The sequence below is a fragment of the Rhinolophus sinicus genome, chromosome 17, assembly GCF_057876585.1.
Source record: "Rhinolophus sinicus isolate RSI-liver-muscle chromosome 17, RSI-T2T, whole genome shotgun sequence".
In the NCBI taxonomy this organism is placed as follows: domain Eukaryota; kingdom Metazoa; phylum Chordata; class Mammalia; order Chiroptera; family Rhinolophidae; genus Rhinolophus; species Rhinolophus sinicus.
Window position 1 is genome coordinate 38,708,925 of NC_142517.1, and position 27,222 is coordinate 38,736,146.

The 27,222-nt window shown below is 37.8% G+C and overlaps 1 protein-coding gene across 2 annotated transcripts in view; it reads left to right on the top strand.

The window, feature by feature from the left end:
• The window catches only part of FNDC3B (fibronectin type III domain containing 3B), a 320,977-nt gene that overhangs the window by 151,474 nt on the left and 142,281 nt on the right, over nt 1-27,222 (top strand). For both annotated transcript variants that reach the window (XM_019735100.3, XM_019735095.3), the window contains exon 4: nt 20,045-20,121. In XM_019735100.3, coding sequence (XP_019590659.3) covers nt 20,045-20,121 — 77 coding nt within the window. The remainder of the gene's footprint in view (nt 1-20,044; nt 20,122-27,222) is intronic.

The window sequence follows — 27,222 nt, forward strand, 5'->3', positions numbered from 1 at the left end:
ACAGCTCATTGGACAAGGTTAGACGTTTATTGCAATTACCCGCTGTTCAGTTTTAAGGTTTATAAACCTTGATTGAGTGGAGGTGGGGAGGACCAATAACACTGGCAATGCAACAAAATGAGCACATGGCATGCAGAGGACACATCCATTTTGGCCTGGGTTATTTATCACTTAGTTGTTAAACACTAGGCAAACTTTGCTTGGCATTGTGGGGGAAATGAAGGTTTCTTGTAGTTGATGGGAAGGACAGATGCTTTTATGAATGGAAAAGCAGATTCCCACGCAGCAAGAAACTATATTGCTTTTCCTTGGTCAATGAGAAATCAGTGTTGGTTTGCCTCGCTGGAGTAAAAGGTTAGTTGGCTGACCCTGATAAAAAGCTTAAAACCCAGAATCACCATCCCATCCCAAGCTATGGTATTAATCATTTTTATTCTCTGGATATTTTTATTTGCAACTATGCATACTCATAGAAAAATCTGGGTCTTTGACCTTATTGGTTAAAATGGGAATATACTAGGAATAGTAGGGACAGTTGGGTAGGAGAGGAAATGGCAGCTGCGGCTGTGATGTAATAGCAATGATATCAGCTAACGCATCTAGTGCTCCAAGCACGTGCCTGGCATTCTTCTGAGCCCTTTGCATCTACTCACTCCTTCCTCAGACAGTCTTGTGAGATTGGTGCTAATACTTTCTTCATTTTATAGATGAGGAAACTGAGGCAGAGAGGTAATATGCCTAGGGTCATACAACTAATAACTGGTGGAGCTTGGAATTGAATCTACGTGTAGAACAGTATGGCCCCAGTATCTATGACATAACTACTTCACTGTGGTTGGCGAGTAAAGAAACCCTCACTCTCCTTATAGAGTTTTCACGTTGTTGTTTTTTTTTTTATAGTTTTTTTGCAGTGTATTTTGGAGAAGAGAAGTGTGTAAAATTACTCAGTTACTAGGAACCTGAGATCACTTCAGAAAGACAATGTATTCCATAAGAAAAGGAATTTGTTCCTCCTCTATCTGTTTTCATCAGAGACAGGGGTTCCATGTTTTGTCCTTGGTAGTTATTATACATCGATTAAATTACATTGTGATTTAATAGGTAGGGCTGTGAAATGTATTTTGTTCAGTGCTTAATTGGCATTTTGATTTTAAACTTGATGCCAATGAATCATTAGGAGGTATCCTGGTGTAAAATCAGGATATTTGTATGTACTTGTATGCTGTCTATGCAAAATGAAAAGTAGATGTATAAATTATTCAACCACGTATTTCATTGTGATGTAATGAGAGAGGGAGAGGGAATACAAAGCCAAGAAGCAATGTGTTAGACTATTTTATCAAAGGACGATAGGGCTAATTGAAACTGTCCAGTCTGAGATGATTTCCTTAGGAGTTATATGTATTGCAGCTCATTAATCCTGTGTTTAGTAGTTACTGGTCATCTGAAATGCTGCACCAAGTGAAAAGGAAAGGAGGTCCTGTGGGATGCCTTATAAATAGGAGTCAAAGTAATTCTGCATGAATAAGGTAGGCAGGTTTTGTCATTTATTTCTAGGAGCTCATCAAAAAAGAAAGTTTGTTTAGAAGTATATTCTAGATACTATATTCCAGAAAATCAGTTAAAAACAAAAATACAAAAGTAGATCACACTATATTGTGATATTTTATGTAAATACTCTAGCTAAATTAAATTTTTTTGCAAATATGTTGAGCACCTGAAACCTATCCAGAAGTTTTAATATTGAGTTTGCTCTAAAACTGAAGTTTGTTCTTGTTGCCCTTCTTTTGAGAGAGAAATTATGACAGAAAAGAATAGCTCAGCTTTTGGCCTCTCATTATTTATAGGAATCTTTGTTTTGGCCTCCGTTGCCTTTGTTTGTTAGTTTTGTTTATTTTATGTCTTGGGCCTGTTTTGCCTGTTTGATCCTGTTTCTGAGGGGCTCTTTTGGGAGCCCCACCAGAGAGTTCACACCCAGAGAATTCCCAGCCTCAGCTTTCTGAATGACACCTACGATCACTACCATACCATGTTTCCCCGATAATAAGACCTAGCTGGCCCATCAGCTCTAATGCGTCCTTTGGAGCAAAAATTAATATAAGGCCCGGTATTGTATTATATTATATTATACCCGGTATTATATTATATTATACCCAGTCTTATTTTACTATAAGACTTTTACTATAGTAAAATAAGACTGAGTCTTATATTAATTTTTGCTCCAAAGGACGCATTAGATTTGATGGTCCAGCTAGGTCTTATTTTTGGGGGAACACGGTAATATTCTTGCAACTGCAAGCCAGTGGATTTCAGAAGTCTTGTGCTTATTTTAGGATTGGTCCATAAATTATAGCTAAGATGTTAGTTTGTGTGAAAACCTGGAGAAATTGGAAAAGTTGTTTGGTGTTTTTGTCTGCTATCTACTCAAAAGTAGAAGTAGAAATAACTTATAACATTATTAGTGCTTGCTCCCCAATCATTAAGAATGAATCACTGAGAGGCGAATAGCAAATAAATAATAGAATTTATGTGGAGAAAAGGTGACCAAAGCACCCTGTGGATCGGATTTGACCACTTTTTGATTTTGTGAACATATACTTCAGACAGTTATGTTCTGTTTGTAAGTTTTGCTAGGATAGACTCTCCAGATGTATTGAATCATTTTGTGAGTAGTGAAGTTAGTAAAATTAGGACATTAAAAGATGACTATAAAACTTGAGCATCGGCAGGGATTCTTTTTCTAGTCTTTAGAGAGAAGATTTGTTTTTTAACTTCTTGGTAAATCTCATCCTATACAGCCCAGGTTAGGACTGTACATTGGTGGTTAATATCTGAATCTTTATATCTTCCTTTCCTATGGCTGACATTAATTAGAATATTTTGATCATCTGAGAGCAAGAAAAACAGAGGGAGTGATGAAGCACAAATTAAATGAATCTGGCATTTCTCCCAACAGCTGGAGAACAATAGTAGTTAGAAGTTTAGTTACTATGTAGTTACCGTAATCATAGATTGACATATTATTCACTGTCAGAAACGGCTTTTTCAAAACATGAATAATAATAGATGTATTTATTTTAAGTCCCTCCCAACATAGCCTTTTTCCAGACATTGGGGTGTGAAAGGTGGTGATGGTAGGAAGTAAGCAAATGGAAAAGAGTGTGATTTATTTTTATTTTTTAGCAGCAAGTATTGTTCATTTGTTATTACATTTCAATAATTAATGAGATGAAAGAGAATGTAGAACTCTTTAAAATGTGGGATAAAGCAATATTTTTCATGTTGAGACTGAGTTGTAGAAAACATCTGTTTGTGACATGGCATTTTAATGCAAATCAGATGTATTTCTGAGTCCAGGGGGTGATAGAACTTTCCTAGCACTCTTTGCACTCAGCCTGTTCAACAATACCAAACTTTTTTGGAAGTAATTTTTTTTCACTTAAACAGTTGTCATTAAGGATTCGGAGTCAATGGTTGTATGCTTTCAGGATAGGAGGAAGCTAGATTCATAGCTGACCTCAGAAACAAACTGTCTTCAGTTTAGATTTAGTGCATAGTGAGATTGCCAGTTTCTTAAAAGGGACAGTAATCTTGTCTTTTTGTAAATTTTGGATATTTAGGAAAATCTAAAAATTGTTTTGTATTTAACTAAGCTGAAGTAAAACACATGAGTTGGTTATAGGAATGTTGAGTCCAACTGAAGTTCGATGGATCTGCATTTGAAATGAAAGGAGAAAGGAGTAGGGTGCATTTATTTAAATGACCTGTTCTATAATTATATCTTGGAAGTTTTGTTCAGGAAATGAATTTTGGTAGTTTCTGGGACATGAGACTAAAAGCTGGACCTTAAGGTAGATCGATATTGAATTGTTCGTGGGAATTTTGTAATCCACAAAACTCTTATATTCCCACTGGACCACTGGATAGGTCTACAGGCTGGGGTTGTGACCTTGCTACTTTCTTTCAGTTTTTCCCCCCCTCAAATTATACTGTGTTTCATGTATCTTCAAAGGCATATTTCCACTCATTTTAACATTTTAAATTGGCATGCATCTTAAAATTGATTGCATTCCAATATAAGGCAGTTAGGCAACATTTTCTTTTTAGTAGCATGTAAAATTACGTTACGTCTTATTGATGATATATTAGACTTGGTGAAATATGATATTCATATAAATATGCTCTTATACTACACATAAAAAGATGTATTTTTTTTCTTCATCTTACTTGATTGGGACACAGTAGGGATTCTAGACTTTGGCCCGCTAATTCACAACTTGTAGATGAATTTTATTTTTTTGAATGGGTAATCCCTCTGGGAACCTCATTAGTTGAGACTTCTGTAAGTTGCTGTAAACCCATAGCAATGTGATTATACTGTGAACAGTCCTCATGAAAAACCAGCAGTGATAAAATGAAGAAGTAAGTTCACAAAAGGAAAAAAGTTTTTTTAAAAATAATAAAATCAAATAGAAGTGTCTCTGAGTAAAACTGTTCCAGGATATTTCACAAATTACATTGACAGTTTAAAAAAAAATTATGAAATTTAACTAAGGTAGAAATACTTACAAACCTTGTTGCTAGGTTATAAGCTGTTATAGTCATTCTTTTTCTTGGGGAGGGGACCTGGTTAGGGAGTGGTGGAATAAAGATGATCAAAGTTATTGATGGGTTTCAGTAAAATCAATCAGTATTAGATTGTTTTGGGATTTAAGAAGACCCAAGTATTAATTTTTCTTAAGATCCTGCATTTTTGTAACACTTTAAAGAAAACTTCTTAGCCATGTGCAAAAAAATGAGAAGATTTGCTTATGAATAGCCAAATGGATGTCAAAGTCGAGAAGAATAAACTAAGGTTTTAGGGATGAAAACATTCTTTTTCCTAGCAGTAGTGAGAGAAATGGCAAATGAGAAGTTATTTGCTTTTTAGATGTGTTAATTATATGTAGAATCATTAACTCATTAATTTTATACAAATTCTTAGTTGAAATTTTGCCACTGACACATTTGCACAATTTGGGACTGAAAACTACAAAAATAGCTTGATTAACAGACTTGTTTAATGCCTGACTATTCTGTTCAAAAAACCTTTGGGTTGTAGTTATAGATAATGAGACTATTTCATCTGAAGTGAACTTTATGTTATGATTTCATATGACAATACACACACACACACACACACACACACACACACACACCTAAAAGCATATAACTGTGATATCTAAATGATTTCATATTTTATATACATAAAAATTACTCATAGCATATATATGTGAAAATATAAATATTTAAATAGTGACTCTACTGCTGATTCAATTACCAATGATCTCAATAACCTAGCACATTTCAGAATGAAAACAAAACAAAACAAACAAAAAAACCCACTGAAATCATAATCTTCAGGTTTGATCTTGGCTGGACCTTGTTGTTCAGTCTCTGCCTAACTCTGCAGTGGGTTGAGTTCCCAACTGCAAAGGTCCAAGAGTCACCAGAGACATGGAAGATTCAGTGATTCATCCTCATTGGTCAATTGGCCATGGTGTGGGGGAGGGGCTTGTTTCTGCCTGAACTGACTGAGTAGACTGGGGCAGTGATGATTCTTCACACCTTGTACTTACAGAGTGATGGAGTGTAATGTTTTTAGAAACTAATTTTAAAAAGGGCCATAGACAAGGTAGATTGTTAGAATGATCCAAGGGGGTGGGGGTGTAAGCCATGTCGTCGGAGAAGAGGGTGAAGAAATCCCAAGTGGTTTTGTTTGTAGAAGAGGAGACCTGATGAGATTTAACTTTCCAAGTATTTAGAGGATTGTTTTATGGGATTGAGAGTACATTTACTCTGTATAGCTCGTTGGAACAGAATTCAGATTTCTGCTTGTTAAAAGGGAAAACCCTCTATTGGTTAAGATTGCTAAAAAATTGAATTTGCTGCATTTTGAGAAAGTGAAATCTACATTATTTGAAGTATTCTGGCCACTTGCTAGAGATTTAGTTCAGCAGTTCAAGCCTTTTATGGGAAATTGGGCTGGATGACCTTTAAATCCTTCCCACCCCCAAGGGAATTCTGATTCTGTGATTTTGGCTACTGTCAACTAAAAACGTTTATGAAGATTTTATCAACACTCTACTTGTTTACCTATTCTTAGATGCACAGTTTTTCATATTAAACTATCGCTGGTGGCCAGTAATCATATAAATAAATGCAATAATTGCATAGACTGCTTCTTAATAAAGTGCTCATTATTCTAGATTGTGTAAAATCCTACAACCATTTTGTTGTTGCCATGGAAATATAATAATAGTTGCTTTATTATGACTAAAGCTGGAGAACTAGTTTTAGCCAAATTATAGTCATCTTTGTTGAAATGCATTCAATTAAATACCCATTAATAGGATAAAATTTAACTAACTCGACTGTCTTTTTCCCTCTTCACTTTTAAACATTGTTTTGAAATTAAGACTCAGCTAATTTGGCTTAAAGTAAGTACAAATGAAATGTGCTTCAAGGATCTTGAATGTACTTATTTTTTTCTCCCTTTTATTTATTTGTGTTCTTTCTAGGTCACATTCCTGTAACTGGTCCATAGAACACCTACATCAAAATTAATGGGGTGTGTGCTTGGGGGTAAAGAAGGGAGAGTTGGCCAGCTTGTGGGGTTAGGAAGGAAATTCTAGAAGCCTGAAAATCTACATTTTCAAAAGACCTCAGAAATTCTAATGTAACTCACATATCAAGGCTCACAGCTGGGAGGTTTTTAGAGATTGTCAACTAAAAGCTGTTTTCTAGACTCTGCAAACTAGATATGAATGACACGAGTGTCATGCAGCAGCTTGCTCAGGAAGGAAGCATAGACATTTTCAGGTTCCTTTTCTTCTACTTTACATTTGAAGCAAGTAATAGGGACAGTGAGTTGCCTGAATTCCCGCAGATTGGATCCCATATTTCCACTGAGCTCCACTTGGTTTTGATGGCGTGGGTTGAAATACCATTTCAAAGCTGAAATGGACCAATGACTAGGCTCTAGATTCCAGTGCTTTTTGAGTTGCCATTTTAAGCATGTGTGTTGTTGACAAAACATCCAGCCTGAGAAAACTTTAGGAGTTTATTTGAGCCGAATTGACTATTGCCAGGAAGCAAAATCCCAATGGATTGAGAAAATGCTCCAGAAAATGGCAGTTGTATAACTTATTTTATACATTTGAATCAAAGGAGGAGGGTTACATGAAATTCATTGGTGGTAGATTAAGGGGAGGTGGGAGAAAGCAAAGAGGGCAAATCTCTGGGATTGGATAAAAGTAAATTGGAGAGACCGGTACTTATTTTACATAGGTGGATACAGGATAGTTAATGGTTCATATTTTACAGCACATAGAGATGGTAATCAGGGGACAAAATAATAATGAGGGATTCTATAGTTTCATGCTCTGGTCCAGAAAAAGGGATTACTAACATTCCAAGGGCATGTTATCCTAGATACAAAAGACAATAGACAGGCTCACTTCAGGTATAGAGTGACCTTTGTCAAAGAAGCTACAGGCCAAGGCTGTGACTGCCAGCCATGACCCCCTTTGAGTTCGTGATTTTTATGTTCAGACCATCCTATGTGGTTCATTTCCGTCTCTGAGTTTGTAGGGCTTGCCATGCAGGCTTCCCCTGAGCTGGGCAGGTTTAGTATGTGCCCCCCTTTTCGTCTATAGTGTGTTGTCATCACTGCCCTTTTAATGCATCACATTGAATTGGAGGAAGTTCTAATTCAGAGATTAATTGGGGCCATATATTTTTTGGGTGTGGTTTTTCTGCCTGGTTTGTAGGTTCTCTCCCCCCTCCTCCCAATCAACCAGATTATTTCCTCCTCCTGCTCTTTCCCCCCTTCATTTTTCCATGTTAGGCAATCTGTCTAGTTTCTCTCCTCGGTTCACAGCAGTTAGCTTTCTGCCCCAAATCCTTCTTCTTATCTGCTCTTCACTTTGTTCTAGCAACACACCTAAAACACCTGACCTCATATCTGTGGCCAGGAAATTTTTAATCAGATATTTTGACACAGTTTTACTCTTCTAAAAGTGAAGGTGATCACTTGGTAAGTATGAGGCCTAAGGTGTCTTATTGGACCTCAGAACATGTGCATATATTCACATGGGGAATATTTTATAGGTGAAATTGATGTAGGATCTGCCGGCAGTTTCTGGGTGTGGGCCGGGATCGTGTCTCTTGAAGCCAAAGAATGGACACCCGGACCAGGGAGAGGCAAGGAGTTCTAAAGGAAGATAGTTTATTAGAGGCAGGAGAAGAGGTTGCAGCTCCTGAGCGGGAGGGGGTACCCGAAACTGGGAAGCCCAGTGACTGAGGCAAAAGTTCTTACTCTTATACCTTCCCTTCCTGCTTGGGGAAGGGGTTTGGAGGCTGCTAATGGAATTCATCTATCAGGTTTGTCCTGTTTGCCCATCCTGAAAGGATTAACGAAATAACCTATTCCTATCTATCAGATCTGCTCCTTTGTCCGGCCAAAAGGGATTTGAGATAATTTATTAACCTCAAGGCATAGTCTCATATTTTTGTCCTGGAGTGAAGGAGACATTCCAGATCCTGGAGTTTCAGGATGTGGCTGCTTTTTTGTTTATTCCACCAGGAACACCCCTGTCTACCTAGCAACATACTAACTAACCTGTCTCAAAATCAGGGGGAGGAGAAGTCACAAAACAATGCTTTCTCAATGGCAGTGATGGAGATAAGGAGATGAAAAAGACAAAAATTCACATCTTCTCATGCTGACAGTTTAATCTAAATGGAGGGGTGTAATCTGAACATTTTACCCTGAAGGGCTTTATGAGTTGCTCACATTTCTATATTGTGTATGTCTGTTTATGGCTATGCTCTCATCTAATCATTGATAGTACTATTTGTGAAGTTCCCATTTTGATATATTTTAGTTGCTTTTATTGAACACAGTGATAATTTTGCCTTCTCTCCTTACCTATCCTAATATGGCCTAGTATTGGTCATTCTTGATTAGCACACTGAGGGATGGTAGTTGTCTGGATGAGGCAACTTTAAATTTTATCCATTCTCTTCAAAAGCGTTCTGTTTTTCAGTGCAGAAGAAACCGTAGTGAATCAGCTAGGAGATCTTTTTGGTAACCTGTTTCCCAAGTGTAGACCTTCCATTTTCATTTGTCTCACGCCCTCTTAATAAATGGAGGGTTAATATTTGAAAGTGAAAGTGTAGCCTGTTTTGTGGCAAAATTGTTTCTGTGATTCCCACTGTGCCAGGACTGGAAAGCATCTATGCCGTAAAGCAGTCTGCTGCCTGTAAACAATGACCCTGTCAGCTCACTTTAATAGCTGAGAAAATATTGGGCCAGGGTGACCCAACCTTCCCACAGTTACGTAGAGGTGTTTAGTGACTGCCTTTGATCAGACTGCAAATGGTAGAGTCTAACCTATTTGCAATTGTTTACTGTTAGTTCTCAGCCTGCCTTTTGTTTTTTTCTGCATACAAACAAAAGTGTAAAGTCAACAGGCTGTCATCATGGCTGATCTATAGAAACTCTACTTTCCTGGCCTCCTTTATGTGGTTTTAGGTAAGGCAGAGACTAGAACCATAAATTGAACTAGTCATCTCAAAGCCCATTGTTAGGTCTCAGCCACTGGACAATTTAGAGAATTTTTATTGGCTATCAAAACACTTTTGTAAAATTAAGTTAATTTCAGAAGGTGGCTGGTCTTTGGTTGAGACACAACTTTCAACCTGACATTGAATGATTATGAGTGAGTGAGCAGCCTACCAGTTTGGAAACAAAATGGCATGAGGTAGATAAACCCTGATATATGTTTTATGGAACATTTGGTTAATTTTTTCCATTTCCATAATAACTATTGGTTTTCTGTTCCATGGATCCCAGACATTACTCTCTTGCCTTTGGATTTGAGGTGCATGAGTTAAAAGAACTAAGCTAGTAAACTGTGTTGGGATGTTGTCAATAAAATGCCTTTAGCACGTTGTCAAAGGCTTTCCTTTATGGCAAGCACTCTCACGGGGCAGCTGAAAAGCCAACCCCAGAGCAGTGAAGAGGGATCTTCTGTGGTTTGCTTTGTAAAACCTCATTAAAGCAATGGATAATTGAACTCCCCTCCATGTATTGAGTGATGATATGTTGGTAAAGCTATACATTATTATTATTGTTTGTAATTCAGCTTTCAGGTGGGTGCTCTTTCTAATGTTCTTTCATTTGTAACAGACGCATAATGTAAAACAGATCTTGTGAGGAATGCAATCATACTGTTGTGTGGTTAATCATTTGAATACTATTTTCAAACCTGTCCTTCTAGAGCATAACCTTGAAATTGTAAAGTGGACGCCAATGGGAAGTGCACATTTGTCTCTGAGTTCTTCACGGAGTCATTATGAAAATATCTACTTGCTGTCTTGTCTTGCTTGCTGTTCTGTCCCTCCCGGGAGGCCTTGTGGTCAGCCAATGGGGTGGGAGTAGGGTCTGGGGAGATAGAGTGGACAAGGCTTTATTCATCCCTGTTTCCTTCCTGGGAGCAGAGAAAGCTGGTGAGAAGATGAAGACAACCCCCTTCAAAATACTCAGGGCCACAATGAGCAAGTTCTGCCTGGTTCCTTCCAGCACATTCCTTAGTTGCCCTCCCCGCTATCTGCTTGTAATGAGCAATCTTTCTTTTTGATGCTTTGCCCTACAAAATTAATAGACTTTAATGTATTTCTTTAAAAACATGAATTTGTGTTTTATCTTGGGACATTTAAAATAAAATTTTAAATACTCTGCTCTAATAAATGTTTTCCCCCAACAAGACTCTCTGGAAGGTTCCACTGGAGTTATGCAAACCTATTCCAACTCAGTTTTCCTGGCAACTCCTTGTTGAATTTGTTATTAACTGGAATACCAGTAGTAGTTCCTCCAGTTGGTTCTCATTACTCTGTGTGAGGAAGTGAGAGGGACTCTTGGATGCCCTTGATAGGCATAAGAGAAAACATGCTGGGAATGATTTGCTTTTAAAGGCTTTGAAATGAATTGCTTAATGCCCTTTTTGATGTCTTTATTTTTAATTTTGCTGCTAATATTCACAGGGACTTCTCTTTGTAAAATATCAGAAATCCTTTCTCAGTGTTATATGAGTTCTGTTTGTATCATTCCTCAGAGCTTTGAAGTTTATATGGTCCTGGTTAAAGTATAAATAAGTAAATCCATGGATTATGTGCCTTTAAAACTGGACATTAAAAATAAAAAAACACACACACACTGAGTCTTAGTATTCATTTAGGTAGGTTAATGGAAAGAGTAATACTGAATGTTCTTCATTTGTGGACTGGGTAAGTTATGTTCCGAATTTGGATGGGTGTAACTTGAAGAGCAGGGGAAGCTTGGGAGATGCAGCTTCAGGGTGAGGCTGCATGTGTGAACCCACTGTTTGGTTTTGTGAACCATTTCTCATAGGCCTTCTACCTAATTCTTTAATCATTTCTCTTGCTAGACTAGACTTTCACCAAATGTCCATGCTGTTTGAGATGTCTGGGCTGACTCCATGCTGAGATGCACCCTGTCTGTCACAGAAACCATTAGGCTAAAACAGGATGCAAAGCTGTCGCTACCCCCCCCCCCCCCCCCCCCCGCCGCACTTCTCTGCACCTGTGCATTACTCATTCTGCATACCATTCTCTCCATAATTCAGAACAGAAATTCTTGTTCTCATCAATATCATTGTGTCCTTGGCACCCTGCACAGTATCTGGCAGCTAGATCGGGTTCAGCCAAGCCACATCCAGCAGTTCTAACATCAAGAGCTGCAAGTTGTATTACTGGCTTCTCTTAGCGCTCAACATCTTTGACAGTCTTAGGGCTTATATTTTTGTAGCCCTGAATGTAAATCAAGTTCTTTTTAAAACTATGTTAGGCCATCATGCCTGTGGTGAATGGATTCACCACCTTCCTTTGCCATTCATTGGCAGTCACTGGGAGTTTTAAATATATTCCTTCTACTCACCCCATGGGTAATTATTGATTGTCCAGTTCTAGAGCTCCTGGCCTCTAATAAAACAATTGCTGCTTATTTAAGTTGTTGTTTGTTAGTAATGTATCTGTTGTAAAATCCTCTGTGTGGCTTTTAATTCCTTAACAGTGTCTGGCACAGTCTATGTTTATTGAATTGAATTCAATAAAATATTAACTAATATAAGCAGGCCACTCTATAATCACACAGTTATTAATTGTATAGATTTTGTTAATATCTAAGCCTTAAAGCAACTTGATAAAGTGTTTTGGGTAGAAACTCAATTTTATGGCAGTTGGAGTCATGAAGTTTAGTCTTACACGAACCTTAAAATCTTGTCTCCCTACTCTGGATGCCCTTATAACAGCTAAGTAGCAAAACAAGTTCAAAGAGGAATATTTGGAAAGAAAAGACTTGCATTTCAAATTGGCAAAACGGATTTCTTAACTAATGCAGGTCCTTCCTTCTTGTGCTTTGGTGTCCCATTACTTACTGAATTCTATCAGTCACTCAGTTTTGGTTTTTGGTAGTGGTTTACCTCAGGAAAATTTCAGCAGGAATATTTAGTGATTGGGAAGTTTGTTGTTATGGTCACATGTTACTTTTTAGGACAATGGCTGAGCCAGACTAGAAATTCTTGTCATAAAGTTAGTGTCAGAGAGAGGTAGATGATCTGACTTTCAGAAAATAAGGGCTGATCCTTTGATTCAGAGTTGTCTCCGAACATTTAGGAAACTAGGCACACCCAGCCATCTAAGGTTTCCTAAAAATTGAGGAAAGATAACAGGTAATTTGGGGAGAGGCAGAGGACTAGGATTAGGGGTGAGGAAGTAAATAACTATCTGAAAGCAGCCATCCTTCCCTTTTCCTTATTTGGTTCTTATTTTTTAATAATCATAATTCATACATCTTGAATGCATTACATTTTTTAAAAGAGGATATTGTTTCCAAGCTACAAGGTGGGAACATCTTTTTAAAAGAAAATATGTGAAGAAACTAACAACTAACTTGCTTATTTGAGGAAATGTAATTCTTCATTTGTCTCTGTGGTAAATGATTACTTTATTAACCTCTTTGTTCATACAGTGTTCTTCTTGTGGCACAGGTTAAAGTTATTTTTAAAATATTATTATTTGATAAGGCACTGTGCTAGGTACTTTACATGCGTTACATCTTCCAATCTTCAGAACAACCCTTGGAATAGCTTTTCCTATCCCTTTTTGTAGGTCAGAAAGTGTTGATCAGTCAGAGATTTCAAGCCCAAGGTCATGCTTGAAAGTGGTAGAGCCTCCTTGCAAACCCAGGCCTCACTAGCTCCTAGGGTTTTACTTTTGCTGAGCTTAGATTCTGCTCTTTCCAGCCTGTTTCCTGTCTGGCAAGATGCCTTTGAGAAGGTTGGAAAGACCAATATTTCTGAGCCAGAGAAATGTGCCATCTACTACCTGGCTCTGTATGACAACTACACCTTGAGAGAAAATGATTTTACAGCAGCATTTTGAGGAACAACACTTCTTATTCCCGATGGAAAGTAAAGTTAGAAACAAAATCGGGCTAAAAACTGGAAGAACTGAGTTCTAGACCCTGTTGTTCCATCACCTGCCTCCTGGACAGTTTGCTTCTGGGTCTCAGTTTCTTTATTTGTAAAACAGTGAGTCCTCTACTAAATCCCTAGGGCCCTTTAACTGCTCATTTCTGTAATTACTGACCTGTTCACAGGATGATACTCTTAAAACCTTACTAAATTTAGACAGTATACCTGAAGTGCCTGCTTTTGTTTATTTGTTTTATATATCTGTATCCCCATAAATAGACTATCAGTCCTTTGAGGATAGAGAATGCATGGTACTGGTTTTTGCATAGCAGTGTCTAGAAATAGCAACACCCCCCCCCGCCCCCAATACAAAAGCATAAGTAGTGAAGATGTGCTCTAGGAGATTTATACTCAGTTGCTTTTGGGTATTTTATTAGTAACCTCAGTTTTTACTGTCTTATTTAAAAAAGTATTTTTATTGAGGTAAAATTAACTGTTTTGATTCATTGGCATTTAGTGCATTCAAAGTGTCCATATCATATACAAAAATTATTTGAAAAATAGACCTAAATGTAAGGGGGAAACCCAAAAAATTCAGAAGAAAACATGGGTATGTTTTTATAGTGTTGCATTTGACAATAGATTCTTAGATATGACACCAAAAGCAGAAGCAACAAAAGAAAAATAGATAAACTATACCTTGTATAAGTTAAAAACTTGTGCATCAAAGGGCATAATTAGCAAAGTTAACAAATAAGCTGTAGAATGTGAAAAAAAATATTTACAAATGTTATATGTGATAAGGGACCTGTACCCCAAATATATAGAGAATTCAAATATATAGAGAATTAATTTTTGTATATGATATCAGGTAGGGGTCTGAATTCATTTTTTTTGGGGTGGGGGTGGGGTCCGTTTAGGGCATCTTGCAATTCCATATGAACCTGAGGATTGACCTTTAAATTTCCGCCAAAAAGGCCATTTGAATTTTGATAGAAATTACCTTGACTATAGATCTCTCTGAGTAGTATTTCCATCTTAGCAATATCAAGTCTTTCAGTCATTCCATGTCTTTATTTAGGTATTGTTTGTTTCCATTTATTTAGGTCTTTAATTTCCTTTAGCAATGTTTTGTAGTTTAAGTGTACTAGTCTTTTTACCCCCTTGGTTAAATTTATTCCTAGGTATTTTATTCTTTTGGATGCTGTTATAAATGGAATTGTTTTCTTAATTCCCTTTTAAGATAGTTCATTGCTGGTGTATAGAAAAACACAGTTGATTTGTGTGTTGCTGTTGTACCCTGAAAATTTACCGAATTCCTTTATTAGCTCTAGTAGTTTTTCTTTTTGGAGGAATAATTGGGGAGATGGAGATTATATATATATATATATATATATATATATATATATATATATAATCACACACACATACACAAAAACACACATACACACACACACACACACACACATGCCATCTGCAGATAGTTTTACTTCTTCCCTTCCAGCTTGGACATCCTCCCTCCCTCCTTTTTTTTCCTGGCTAGAACTTTCAGTACCGTGTTGAATAGTGGTGGTGAAAATTGTCTTGTTCCTGATGTTAGGGAGAAAGCTTTCATTCAGTCTTTAACCATTGAGTACTGTGTTTCCCCAAAAATAAGACCGGGTCTTATATTAAAGCTTGCTCCAAAAGACGCATTAGGGCTTATGTTCAGGGGATGTCACCCTGAAAAATCATGCTAGGGCTTATTTTCCGGTTAGGTCTTATTTTTGGGGAAACACGGTAGATACAGGTTGAGGATGCTTATGGTCTTTTAACCACTAAGTCAGAAGTTTAATTAAAATGAATTAAAGTGCCCCCCCACCCCCCAACCCCGTGGCAGCAGCTATACTACCTGACAACTTGTTAAAAATACTAACTCTTGGGACCCACCCCAGACCTTCTGATGCTGAAACTATGGGAAGTGGAGTTCAGCAATTCGGATTTTAAGAAACTCTCTGGGTAAAACCAATACACGCTCAAGTTTAAGAATCGCTGTGCTAGAGTGTAAGCTTCTTTGAGGTTAGGACCTGTGCTTTAATATTTTTCTGTTCCTTTTATTTCTCTTGTGGGATTACTCATTGTTGAATAATTAAAAAAATAAAAATAATGTCAGTGTTCCCCAAAGTGTCTACATAATCTCTTAGCTTGTCTGTATGTCTTGAATCACCATGATTAATTGAAGATTCATTATTAGACATTCAGGGCTTATCTGAAGACCTTACGTTTTATATTCAATCTTAAATCCGTGGCAAACAGCACAAGTATACTTTGATTTAGACTTTTTGTTCTGATAATTACTTTCACTGTAATTATTTACTTACCTCTACTCGCTGTGGCCTTATCCTTATGACTACTTCTGCCAGCAAGAATTTCTCTTTTTTGGCTAGTTAGAAAGACTTGAGGGTCAATTTTATAGGGTATATTGGATTTTATCACACCATTATTCTACTTTTGCTTTATTTTTCCCATTAGTTTTATCTTGCCTATGTTGTGATCTCCGACCCTTTATGTCCTTTGTCAACAAGATATTTAAGTTAATAAAGTAAGAATGTGATCTCTTGCTACTAAGGGCTATTGTTGAAAATAGCATTTATACATACAAATACCAGTTTATGGATTAGTACAATAAGAAAGTTCAATTTATTCACTATTTGTTCACCTGTTGGTGAACGTTTAGCTTGTAAAAATGCCATTTAACACATATCTGAAATTGTGGTGTGATTAATTATTTATAACTGATTTATTTTGAAGCCTGGTTTAAATGGTAATTTGTACTCTGGATTCTGATTTCCCACCACTTTTAGATTTCTGAACTTCATTTATATTTTCACTTAGAGTCAATCTCAGCTTCCAGAATGAGTGAATATTCTGAGCATAGCATCAGAGGAAGGGCTGTGTAAATGTATAAACTCTAGGGGTCCCAGGGTAGAAGCACAGAGTAAAGCAGAATGGTCTCACCGTCTTGGCCGGGGCTCAGAAGCTGTGAGCATGTGTGGTCCTAAAAATACCATTTGCTGGGCTTTCCTTCAGTCTCTTTGATGTGGGAAGGAAGTCATAGGATCATTGCATGAATTACTGTTGATTGAATAATTAAGCTGCTCTCTAACCTTTCTTGGTGAATGTTTGGTATAAGTAAATAAAAAATCAATTCATTGACAAATGCCTACAGACTTTTAAGATGTTATACCATCCACTTTCATATTACAGTTTGATTTCTTAGTGACTATAAACCAATCATAGTTCTTGTTTGTGTCTCATATCTTGTTCAGTGGATAAAAAAAGGGGGGGAATTCTTAACTGTTGAAGTCAGTTTAAAACTTGAAATTGATCAAAATTCCCAAGGTATTTTTTTTCATGGATTTACTTGGCTTTTAGCAACCATTCTAGTTCCAGTTCTAGAAACTGTCCATGTGACATTTTTCATCTGTCTGTGGAAGAGTTCATGTGGTCTCTAGCTGAACTTCTTAATTAGCTTCTCAAACAAAAACAAAAACAAAAAAACCCTCACAGTATCTTGGAAGTCTATGTTTGTTTTCTTTTAAATTATTTAATCTACGTGTACATGTATCTATGTAGACCTACCTGTATGTAACAGAGTGTTTAATTAAAAGGAGTTCCAGATACCTTAAGAGATTTAAAAATTATTTTCACAAAGTTTAATAGTTCAGTGGTTTCCCAATATAGTCAGACAGGAAGTTGGTTTGTTTGAGAAGATTGTGTGACCTCTCCCCTTTCCCATATTGCCATTGTTGGTGGTTTAAAGAAGGGGAGAGCCATTTCTCACCATATGCTAAGGGCTGTAGCCTTGGTCTTGTGTGTTATGAGGGTATCGAATAAAAAAATCGAAAATAACCTAGTAGTCCTAGTTTAGGGAGAGAAGTTTGTATTTTAATTAGGTAAGTGTTATAATAATATTAGGAGGTTGGCAAACAGACAGTTATGCAGGGGCAGTAAAGTCACTGATTGGGAGGGAAGGGTTTAGAGAGACAGTCATTTTTCTCATGCCAACATTGTGAGTGGGATTTTGGTGATGGTGGTGGTGGGGGGGTGCTAGCTTTTAAACTCCTGAATCCCTGCGGATGCAATGGTTTATTGCAGAAAGGAGAGGAACTTTGGGACTCCAAGGCACATTTGAGTTTCAGAAGCCATTGCTGTATGTTTCCAATGCCCTTTGTAAGGGTTTTGATGACAGTGACAAGAGGAAGGGGGAACAAGCATGTTAAAGTCATTTGGTTACTTTTGAAATCAAGGCTGGGAAGAAAATATTTTCTGGCTGTAAATCACTTGCTTGTCCTACATTCTTTAAAGGATTTTATACAAATGACTTTAACAGTTTTAGGGGTCGTGCCTAAGGTTAAGAGACTGTTTGCCTGGTGTACATTTTGGTGATTTAAAAGCGTTACTTCACTGAGGTGGCAGCATTGCTGTTCACATCTGTACTATGAAATGTCTGATATTTATCTGATGAGGAAGGTTTGCCTCTTAAGGCAATATGGTGCAAAGTTGATTTTGTACTTGTTGGTTTTATGTGTTACAAAGACTATTAAAATAAATCAATACTTCAAATGTACAGAAAAAGCTATAAATAAAGTTTCTATAAACACTGCAAAGCCTGCTAACATTTTGATGAGTGATTATTGTGAATGCACTAACGCTAAGCACTTTTACATGTATTACGGGATTTAATCTTTAGACCCAACCCTATGAGGCAGGCGTTGTTATTCTCATTTATCACTGTTGAGAAGTGAGGCTCAGAAGTGAATTTTCCAAGGTCACACAAGCAGTGTGACGAGTGAGCTGGGACTGAAACCAGGAGGACCCTGGGATTTCACAGATAGTATTCAGGCAAAGGTTGAAACAATTGTCTGTGATTTTTCAGTGAGGCAATTCAAATAAAAATATTTAGTAGAAACCTAAATGTCTCGATGGCTATGGCAAAAAAGCTGAAGCTAATAATAGAAAGATGGATTTGGAAAGTGCCTTTAGTGATTGGTGGATGTAGTAGTTTAAATTGTACTTAAAAATAGAGTGGGCTCATGCAATTATCCATTCTCGTGACACTGTCTTTTGCTTTAAGTCTGTGTTAGTCTGTGAGATACCACTGGTTTTGTGTGTGTTTAAAGATGATCCGATAGTTTTAGTGCTTTGGTGTGTTGTCCATGAAGTTGCAGTGTGAACTCTGGTCGTCTGGAGTGTTCCGTGAATGCCAGCATCTTCTCTGCCCTGCTCCTGTGTGTGCTCCCTGTACTTGTAGGCCTTTTAATGGGCACCCAAGCATCGTGCTCTCTCCACAGTCCCCACTCGTCCTCTGCTGTGAAGTCGCTGTAACACTGGATTGTACTGTGAGGCGAAAGGTGCATTATGCTTACATGTAAATACAGCATTGGATGGCAGGATCTGTCTTCTTTTGCCAAGAAACATGTATTTGTCTTGGTTTTTGTTACAGCCCAGCATTTTTCATTGCCGGCAGCACAACACTCATTAGTAGAGAGCAAATAAACAACACAAGGCACTTGGAGCCAGGAAGTCGCATCTCAGACTAGGAACACAGTTTTGGATTGACATTTGGGAGGTGGGCTGCTAACTAGGGGAGCCAGCTACCAAAGTGAAACCCAGGGATAGGGTTCTTGCACTTCTAGGGGAACCATTTAATCATAGGATCTTTGGCAGGGCGTCAGAAGTTGATTTTGATGTTATGATAAATCAGTTTCTTTGTAATTAAATATTAACTCCAACTGTCTTAGGTAACTGAGTGTTGCCTTGCTGTTCATTGTTTGCCTTAGACATGTGATTAACATTCGATGAATTTGAAACTAACCTGTTAATTGAATGCTTTGCTTTGAAACAACCCCGAGTAAATTTGGCGTGAATATACCTAACAATGCCTAGTTTTACAATGCGATCTACTTTATTCCCTGCCTTATCACATAAGAGACATACCAAAATCAGTTGGTTTGGAGTATTTTATGGTTTCTTCCATTTCAAAATTAATGACGTCTTACAGTAACTTACTGAGAATAAAAATTTGAAATGAAAATGATAAACCCAATTCCACTGGAACTTTTTAAACCAGAGGAGATAAATTCATTTAAAAATTGATTTAACTAGTTATTAATAGTACATTCTTTTAAAGGCAAAAAAACAAAAAAACAAACAAACACCTTTTGCCCCGCTGTTTTGGACTGCTTGGAAGTTAGCAGCTTTGCTTTGTGGAACTTGTGGCTTTGGGAGTCATTAAGTATTTATAAAGATGCACATCGTTTTGTCTTCATCCGTACCACTGGGGAATTTCTTTTCATCAATGATTTCATGTCAGAGACGAGGCACAATGTGTCAGTTACTGAAAAGAAAATAGTTTGTGATATATTCTCTTTAGTTTTGGCAAAATTTAAAAAATACCAATGATTAGTTTGAATTCTGTATATTTCTTCAACTGTTAATTAATATCTTGCACTTCTCTCTTTTAGGACCTGCTGAAGTTCCCATGATGTCACCCAATGGATCCATTCCTCCCATCCATGTGCCTCCAGGTTATATCTCACAGGTAAACCATTTGGTGGACTTCTCCATTCACTATGGCCACTGTCATTGTCCCAAGAGAATATATACTGAGGCCTCAAAACGTATCCCCAGATGTTTAGTTAAGGTGATACTAGAGTTGTCATCATTTTTGTGGCACCACATGGCCTTCCCTGAGTCTTGCCTCGTCATGTGCCAGAGAGTTAGTGAGAGGAACACACAGCGAGGCTCCTAGGCTGCCCTCGGCCAAGGTGGGTTTTACACTTGACCATTTGATTGTGATTCCTTCATAGAGTCTACTACCTTAGAGATTTCCTTCCACAGTTTGCTGAGACTGGAGGGGGGATTGTACATTTAATTAGTAAAAATATCAAAGGACGCACTGTTAACATAAACCGGGCCTGCCCTCTGTCGTGGGAGTCCCATTTCCCCTTAATGTGGCACGTTCTGGGCTTGGTGAGTTACTGAATATGGTGTGAGAATGTGAGAACTTACCTGTTTGTACTTAAGTTTCTCTAAAATTTGATTTTCTTTTAAGTAAAATAGCAATTTAAAAAGAACAGTGATATCAGAGGTATGTTGGAAGGATAAAAAAAAAATGTTAAAAGATAAAGTTATACTCCTAAACCTGGATAACGTTTAAAATGTTCAGGTGCCTGGAGTGTGGATGTCTGTATATACTTTAGTTTTCGTCCCGGGCTCAGCGTAATACAAGTGCCTCCCTGCACGTCTTCCTTTCCAAATACCTGACAACCAACTGTTTTTCTTTCTCTTTGCTTCTCTTGTTGTTTTTCTCTCATTGTAAGAACATCCTACACTCATTGGAAAAAAATCAGAAAAGACAGAAGAGTCTTAAAAACATATTTATAGTTTTACTACCTACAGAAGATAGTCATCATGTTAACGGTTTTTGGATTACATTCTTCCAGATAGTTTTCCCCCCCCCCCTTTCTATTCTTTCTCTGTCTCTGTTGGATTTTACAGTGGTTTAAAATCTGTAATTTTACGTTTTTAATGATTTTGTTAGGGTGAAAAAAATTGGCAACTATAAGGGAAAATTGCTGAAGTGCAGGCAGGAATCAAAGAAGCCTTATCCTTCTCTTGATGTAAAATCTTACCCATTTCTTTGCCGTCTAAGCCATAGAGCAGCCGCTGTAATTTCATTTTTTCCCATCCTTACTTTCACATGAGCCAATTTGCCATCTTTGTTTGTTTTGTTTTGTGTAGCCAGAATGTTGGCCAGTCTCCCCCTGTTGCAAATAAATGACTTATTTTACACAATTCTTTCTAAATAACAATCAGGGAGGGAGAGAAAGGTGCAGAGCAGGCCCCTCCAGCCAGGACATGTGATGATGGATCACATTCACGTTGCCAGTCAATTAGCAGAAAAGAACAAGGAATGTAGAATTCCATTATGTCTTCTGCGCTTTTATTTTGAGGAAGTGGTTCATTCCATTGAACAGAGTACAGTTCTCACCATTGTGACGGCAGAAATAACACCTCCTTTTATGCTAACGGTCTGTTGACGGAATACCAGTTAAGAGTTGAACATTTAGTGGAGAGAAGCTGCAGTGTACTTTTTCTTGCCATTGGGGTTGCTGTGATTGTACAAACTGCAAAAACAATTATTGGGAGTCCTAGGGAAAACAGAGAATTTTGGACCATGGTTTATTTGTGATTCTGAAAAACTTCTATAGATCGTATAAAAAGAGTAAGAGCAGAGCTGTAAATTCAGTTTCATAAAACTGATGGTGGAAGCATAGTGAAACACTTTCTCAACTGAGGATTGCGGCAGAAAGTGCTAGGACATACTGGAAGAACAGAAAAAATGGAATAGTTTGGATTCTGAATTGCAAAAAGAAATGAAGCAATCTGTAAGACATTCATTCCACTATGTTTAGATTGGGCTCCCTGATCAGAAGATGGGCCCAGAGTTAAATGATGTTCACTAGTAGCACTTTAGTGATATTTGACAGTGAAGTGTCTGGCTAAAGCAGATGATTAATATGGAGAAAATTGAGAAATCGACCGGATGCTTGTACATCTTAAGGCTGACTACATACGCACTTCAAAGAAATAAGGAGGGTAGAACCAAGTATAAAATGTCTTAGGAGACTTGTCATCACCAAGAGATCTAAGAAGCAAAATACGTTATGCTTATGTCATTGTGAAAATAGTCACAAAATTTAAAAAAAAAATCCCCTCTGGACATATGTGAGAAATGCCCAATAGTAGTCTGTCTCCAGATGAGTCAATTCTACATCTTATCCCTCTAGTCTTTTCCCTCAAATGTATCTCTTGCTCAGATCTAGAGTTGGGTGTGCGCTGCATAGAAGCAAAGGTCTGTACCGTAGTGTGTGGCATGCTCCATACCCAACCCTGCTCTGCTTTCGAGTGTCACCATTACCTGTTGCCCCGCATTGCCACTACCTTCAATGTCTGTCCCCTGGGTACATCTGGGCCTTTTCTCAACTACATACTTTTTGTGCCTATTCATTCTCTCTTCTTGGGATACTTTAGTGCCCTTCTTTGTCTGACAGTTCAACATTCTTCTCATTCAAATGCCCCTCCTCGGTATGACCCTTTTAGAACCTCCAACCCAGAAATGGCTGTTCTGTTTTTTTCAGCATCTTTGGTACTTTGGCCCATCTCTGTCATGAAATACAATGCATATTATTAACGATCCCCGAGAACTCTCTTAGTGCCTCACTGGAATTATATCTGAGAATTCAGAAAATTGCCTGGTGTATCGTAGGTACAGACATTCCTCAATCTATAGCACTTTATTATGCCTCAAAGATGTTTCGTTTTTTATAAATTAAAGGCAAGACTCTCCACCAGCCAAAGATTATGGCTTGCTTTATTATGATACCCACTTTATTGCGATACCTACCATATTGCGGTGGTCTGAAACAGAATCTGCAATATCTCTGAGATGACTGTACTTGATAAGTGTTTTTAAATGTAAGTGATTAGCCAAACTGAAATAAAGTAAATATAGGAGATGTTCACAGATTTGCAGGTGCAAGTAGAGTAATAAAACACCTGGTAGCTAGAAATTTAGCAAGATCAAAGTGACATATACCTGCAAGGAATGAAATGCTCTGACTGTGGATTTAAGAGAGAGAGGAGTGCCAAGACAATTCTGTAGAGGAAAGAATAGTTTCTTCAACAAATAGTGCAGGGGCAGTTGGGTATCCAAATGCAAAACAATGAAGTTGGACCTCTACCTCACACCACATATAAAAATGTGCTCTAAGTGGATGACAGACATGAGGGGAAGATAGTGCTTAGTCCTCATTATTAGTCAGCAAACGGGGGCAGCTGGGAAAATGGCCCAGACTATCTTGGTGCCGGTGGTGATGATGGTGATAATTACTGTGTGTTGTGTGGTAAATGCTTTATTTATGTTTCTCGTTTTCATCATCCTAACTTTATGAGAAAGCTGAGGCTCAGAGTTGAAACAGGATTGCAGCCCAGGCATTTCTGATTTTACTGGCCTATCTCCTACTCTGATGTGATCTTGATGTCAGCAGCAGAGGCCGCCTTGATGGTTGTAGTTGCTTTACGTTACATCCCTTTCTGACAATGGAGTGTGGACGTGTGGAGTGCCTACTGGTGCATCTCTAGTCCTAAAACACCAGCTTCTCATGGATGAGATGGTTCGTTATTGTGAGAGAATTGAAGAGGGAGGCCAGTGAATGATTAACAGTGTTATGTTAGTAACTCTAAGTTGAGTCAATAGAGAAATTCTCGATTATATTATATTCTCGACATAATTAAGTAGTTCAGAGTGCTTTAAAGACAAATTGGTCAAATAAATTTGACAAAAAACAAATGTCAGTAGTGAGCAGAGATAATGTTATAGTAAGCCAAGCACCTGCAGTTGAAGCGTCAGCTGTGGTCTGCTCTGAGGTACAGTTACCGTAACAATCATTGTTTTCTTAGGTTGAGGACTGAACCAGGGGGCTTTAAAGATAGTGGGGACTTAGGAGAATAGTGGAATCTTGTCATTTTAACTCAGTAGTCCCTGATAATATAGTAAGCTTTTGTGTATTGTAGTGTGTGTGTGTTGTGCTTTACTTTTTGGTGGGAGGCTGGGAAAAGTTTGAGGGGAAAACAACCTGACCTTTTCAACTTGAGAGAAAATACAGGCTAAGTTTTCTTTCAACTATGAGCAAGTGGATTTCAGTAAGAGGGAATTTAGTCTTGTCACACTCGTCACCATCATTTCCATGGTATATGATTAGGGTTGAGGCTGTGGGAGCAAACAGGGTAAATACTAACGTTGGGAATAGCGTGGGCATTTCTAGGAGAGGCCAGCCTTCAAATTCCACCATGGCTACTTCCCATGTTACCTTGACAAATTCTTTCACCACATAGGCGAATACCTACCTGAACTGGTAGAGGTAAGAATTAAGGGAAATGTTATGTGAGGTGTGTAGTCCACATTGGGCGTTCAGTAAGTGGTAGCTGTTATAATGAAGAAGACTGTTAGAATAATTCACAGAAAGTCTGGCAGTGTACCATTCTGAATACATATTGAGATCACACAGCATGAAGCAAATTTTTCCTTTCATTGTATACTGGCCATGGTTGTTCTCATCTTTTCAATTTTTAACCTCATCATTAACTTTCTGAATAATTTAAATATGAATTTAAATATATATATATATGTATATAAATCTATATATAAAAGTTTATATATATAAATATACACACATATATATAAATTTAAATATATATAAATGTCTTACACAGATTCCTTCAGTTTTATTTTCCATGCTTTTATAGTAATTTATAAAACATTTTTCAACTGTTACAGAAAAATCTTCATGTAGACCCCAAAATTTAAAAAGCATATGAAAAGAAGCAGTGAAATATCCATGTTAAATGCTCTGTCAGTTGGGAAACTACTCTTCTTTTTCGAGATTAATTGATGTAACCTAAAAACTGAATAGTAGTCAAAATCAGTATTTTGTTGTTGTAGCACAAGTACACACTTTACCTCATTCCATTGTTCTGGCGGTTTGTTAATAGGTAAATAAATACCTGTTAAAATTATATATATTCCATTTCTCTTGACCAGGGAGAGACAAGAAGTCTATTTAAAAATGGGTTTACATTTTGCTATGGTTGGTCATTCTCCTGAAGAGTGTTTAAAGAGTTGGCCAGAAATGAGAGCCCCTATGGGGAAATAATGGGTCCTGTTTGGTGGGACCCATGGAATGCTTTTCCCTGCTTTGCCTCTAGCCAAGCCAGTGGGGCTATAAACATTAGCTTCAGCTGCTTCCCTGTGGTCATTTCACTGTGGGATTAAACCAGTGCTGTGTGTCACCTTCAACATTTGAAAACGATGAGCAGAGACTCGCATGGGGGATTGCCCTGTGCCCTGACAAGCTGAGAATCAGACCTGTTTGGCAGCCAAGAAGAAGGAGAATTGGAATCTCTTTCAGGATGTTAAGTCCTCTGGAGGACCTGATTTTTCTATAGGAAGTTAGGAAAGTATTCCTCAATGAGCATTGTGTGTGCACAGAGGTTGGAAGCTTCTGCGGGAAGAGTAGAGGACTTCTGTGTCTATTCTGTTGTAGTTTCCTTTATCAGCAGCTTTGCAGCAACCTTTTCATTTTATGGCTTATTTTGTCTGAGGAATGATTGTAGACAGGGTTGGCATCGCTAAATTAATGTACCAAGGACATAGCCTCTCAAGGACATTGTGCAAGTTTCCTCTTTCCAAGCTTTCTGTCTCCCTGTTCTTCATTTTCTCCTGTATTTCTTTGTTTCTGAGATCCTGGCATTGTGGTATAAAAGAATACAAGATTCGCAGGAGAAGACAGGAGCCCAGGTCGGGTCTGGGTCCAACTCCCTGTGTGATTTTTAGGACTATTTTGAAATTATTTACTTGGGTGTTTCTCTTGTTGGTTTGCTTGCTCATTGTTGGTCTTCCTCACTTTTAGCATTTAAGCCCTGTAAGGTCAGGGACCCTGTGTGCACTGTCATCACTGGATCTCCAGAAAGGTGCTCAGCACGTGATTGGCACTTGCCAAAATGTGGCTGGTTGGCTGGCTGGAGTCGTCGTTGTCTTGTGGAGGGAGGAAGGGAGAGGAAAGGGTTTGAGGATCTCTGAGATTATTTTCTAGCCTAAAATCAGGTGATTCTCCTCTACTGTACATACTGTTCCTTAAAAAGGAGACCACATGAGAATATGAGTAAGTTTCCATAAGCAGTCATTCCCAAAACTGGGGCACACGCCGTTGGTATTTAGCATTGTATGGACTAGAATGCTAGTCTTCCTTTCTATGGAAAAACGATAGTTGATTTTCATAATAATAGTAATATTGAGACAGTGTCACATCTAGAAATGACTTCTGAATCATTAATAAGGATTAAATTAAGCACATAACATATTTGATTTTATTGCACAGTTAGTACGTGTTTAGTCTGTCTTTCTAAATTATTGACTTATGTGTCATATATAAAAACTTCTCTTAGAGAAACACCTTTGCTCAACCTATTAGCTTCAAAACTATGAAGGTCGGATGGGTTTTATATTCCTACACCCTCTTTGGACCCATCAGGCTTATAAACTTGCAGTTATGTTTTGCTGTGTGATAAACACGATCTCAGTATCATCAGTATGGATTCTTAATCTTTTTCGTGTGCCGTGGGAGCCCATTAGCAGGCTGGTGAAGCATTTTCAGATGTAAAATATGAAATTCCTAGATATTGTCTAGAACAGTCTGCCTGTGTTTCCAGGAACATGAATGTGCTTGAGAAGCTGAACTGAAATCATCTTGTAATTAACAGTCCCTTCTGTGCTGTCAATGGGAAGCTCCTCGCATAACAGGAACAGTTACCATCCACAGACTCCTCCTGTTGATGGCTTTATTAATATCTTAAAGGCATCTCGGTTTGGCACAAATTACGCCATCAGATCTCTACTTACTGTTTTTTTTCCTGTTCCTTAAAACATTTCCTTTTAGTGTAGAATAATTGTTTGGCCCATATTACTGCTCAAAACTCTATGGATATAACTTCTCACTTGTCTGGTGTCCCTATGTGCCACACAGGTATTAGGGAAGATTAGATTAAATTTTTGATCTTCAAATGTGTTTCTTTCTGATAT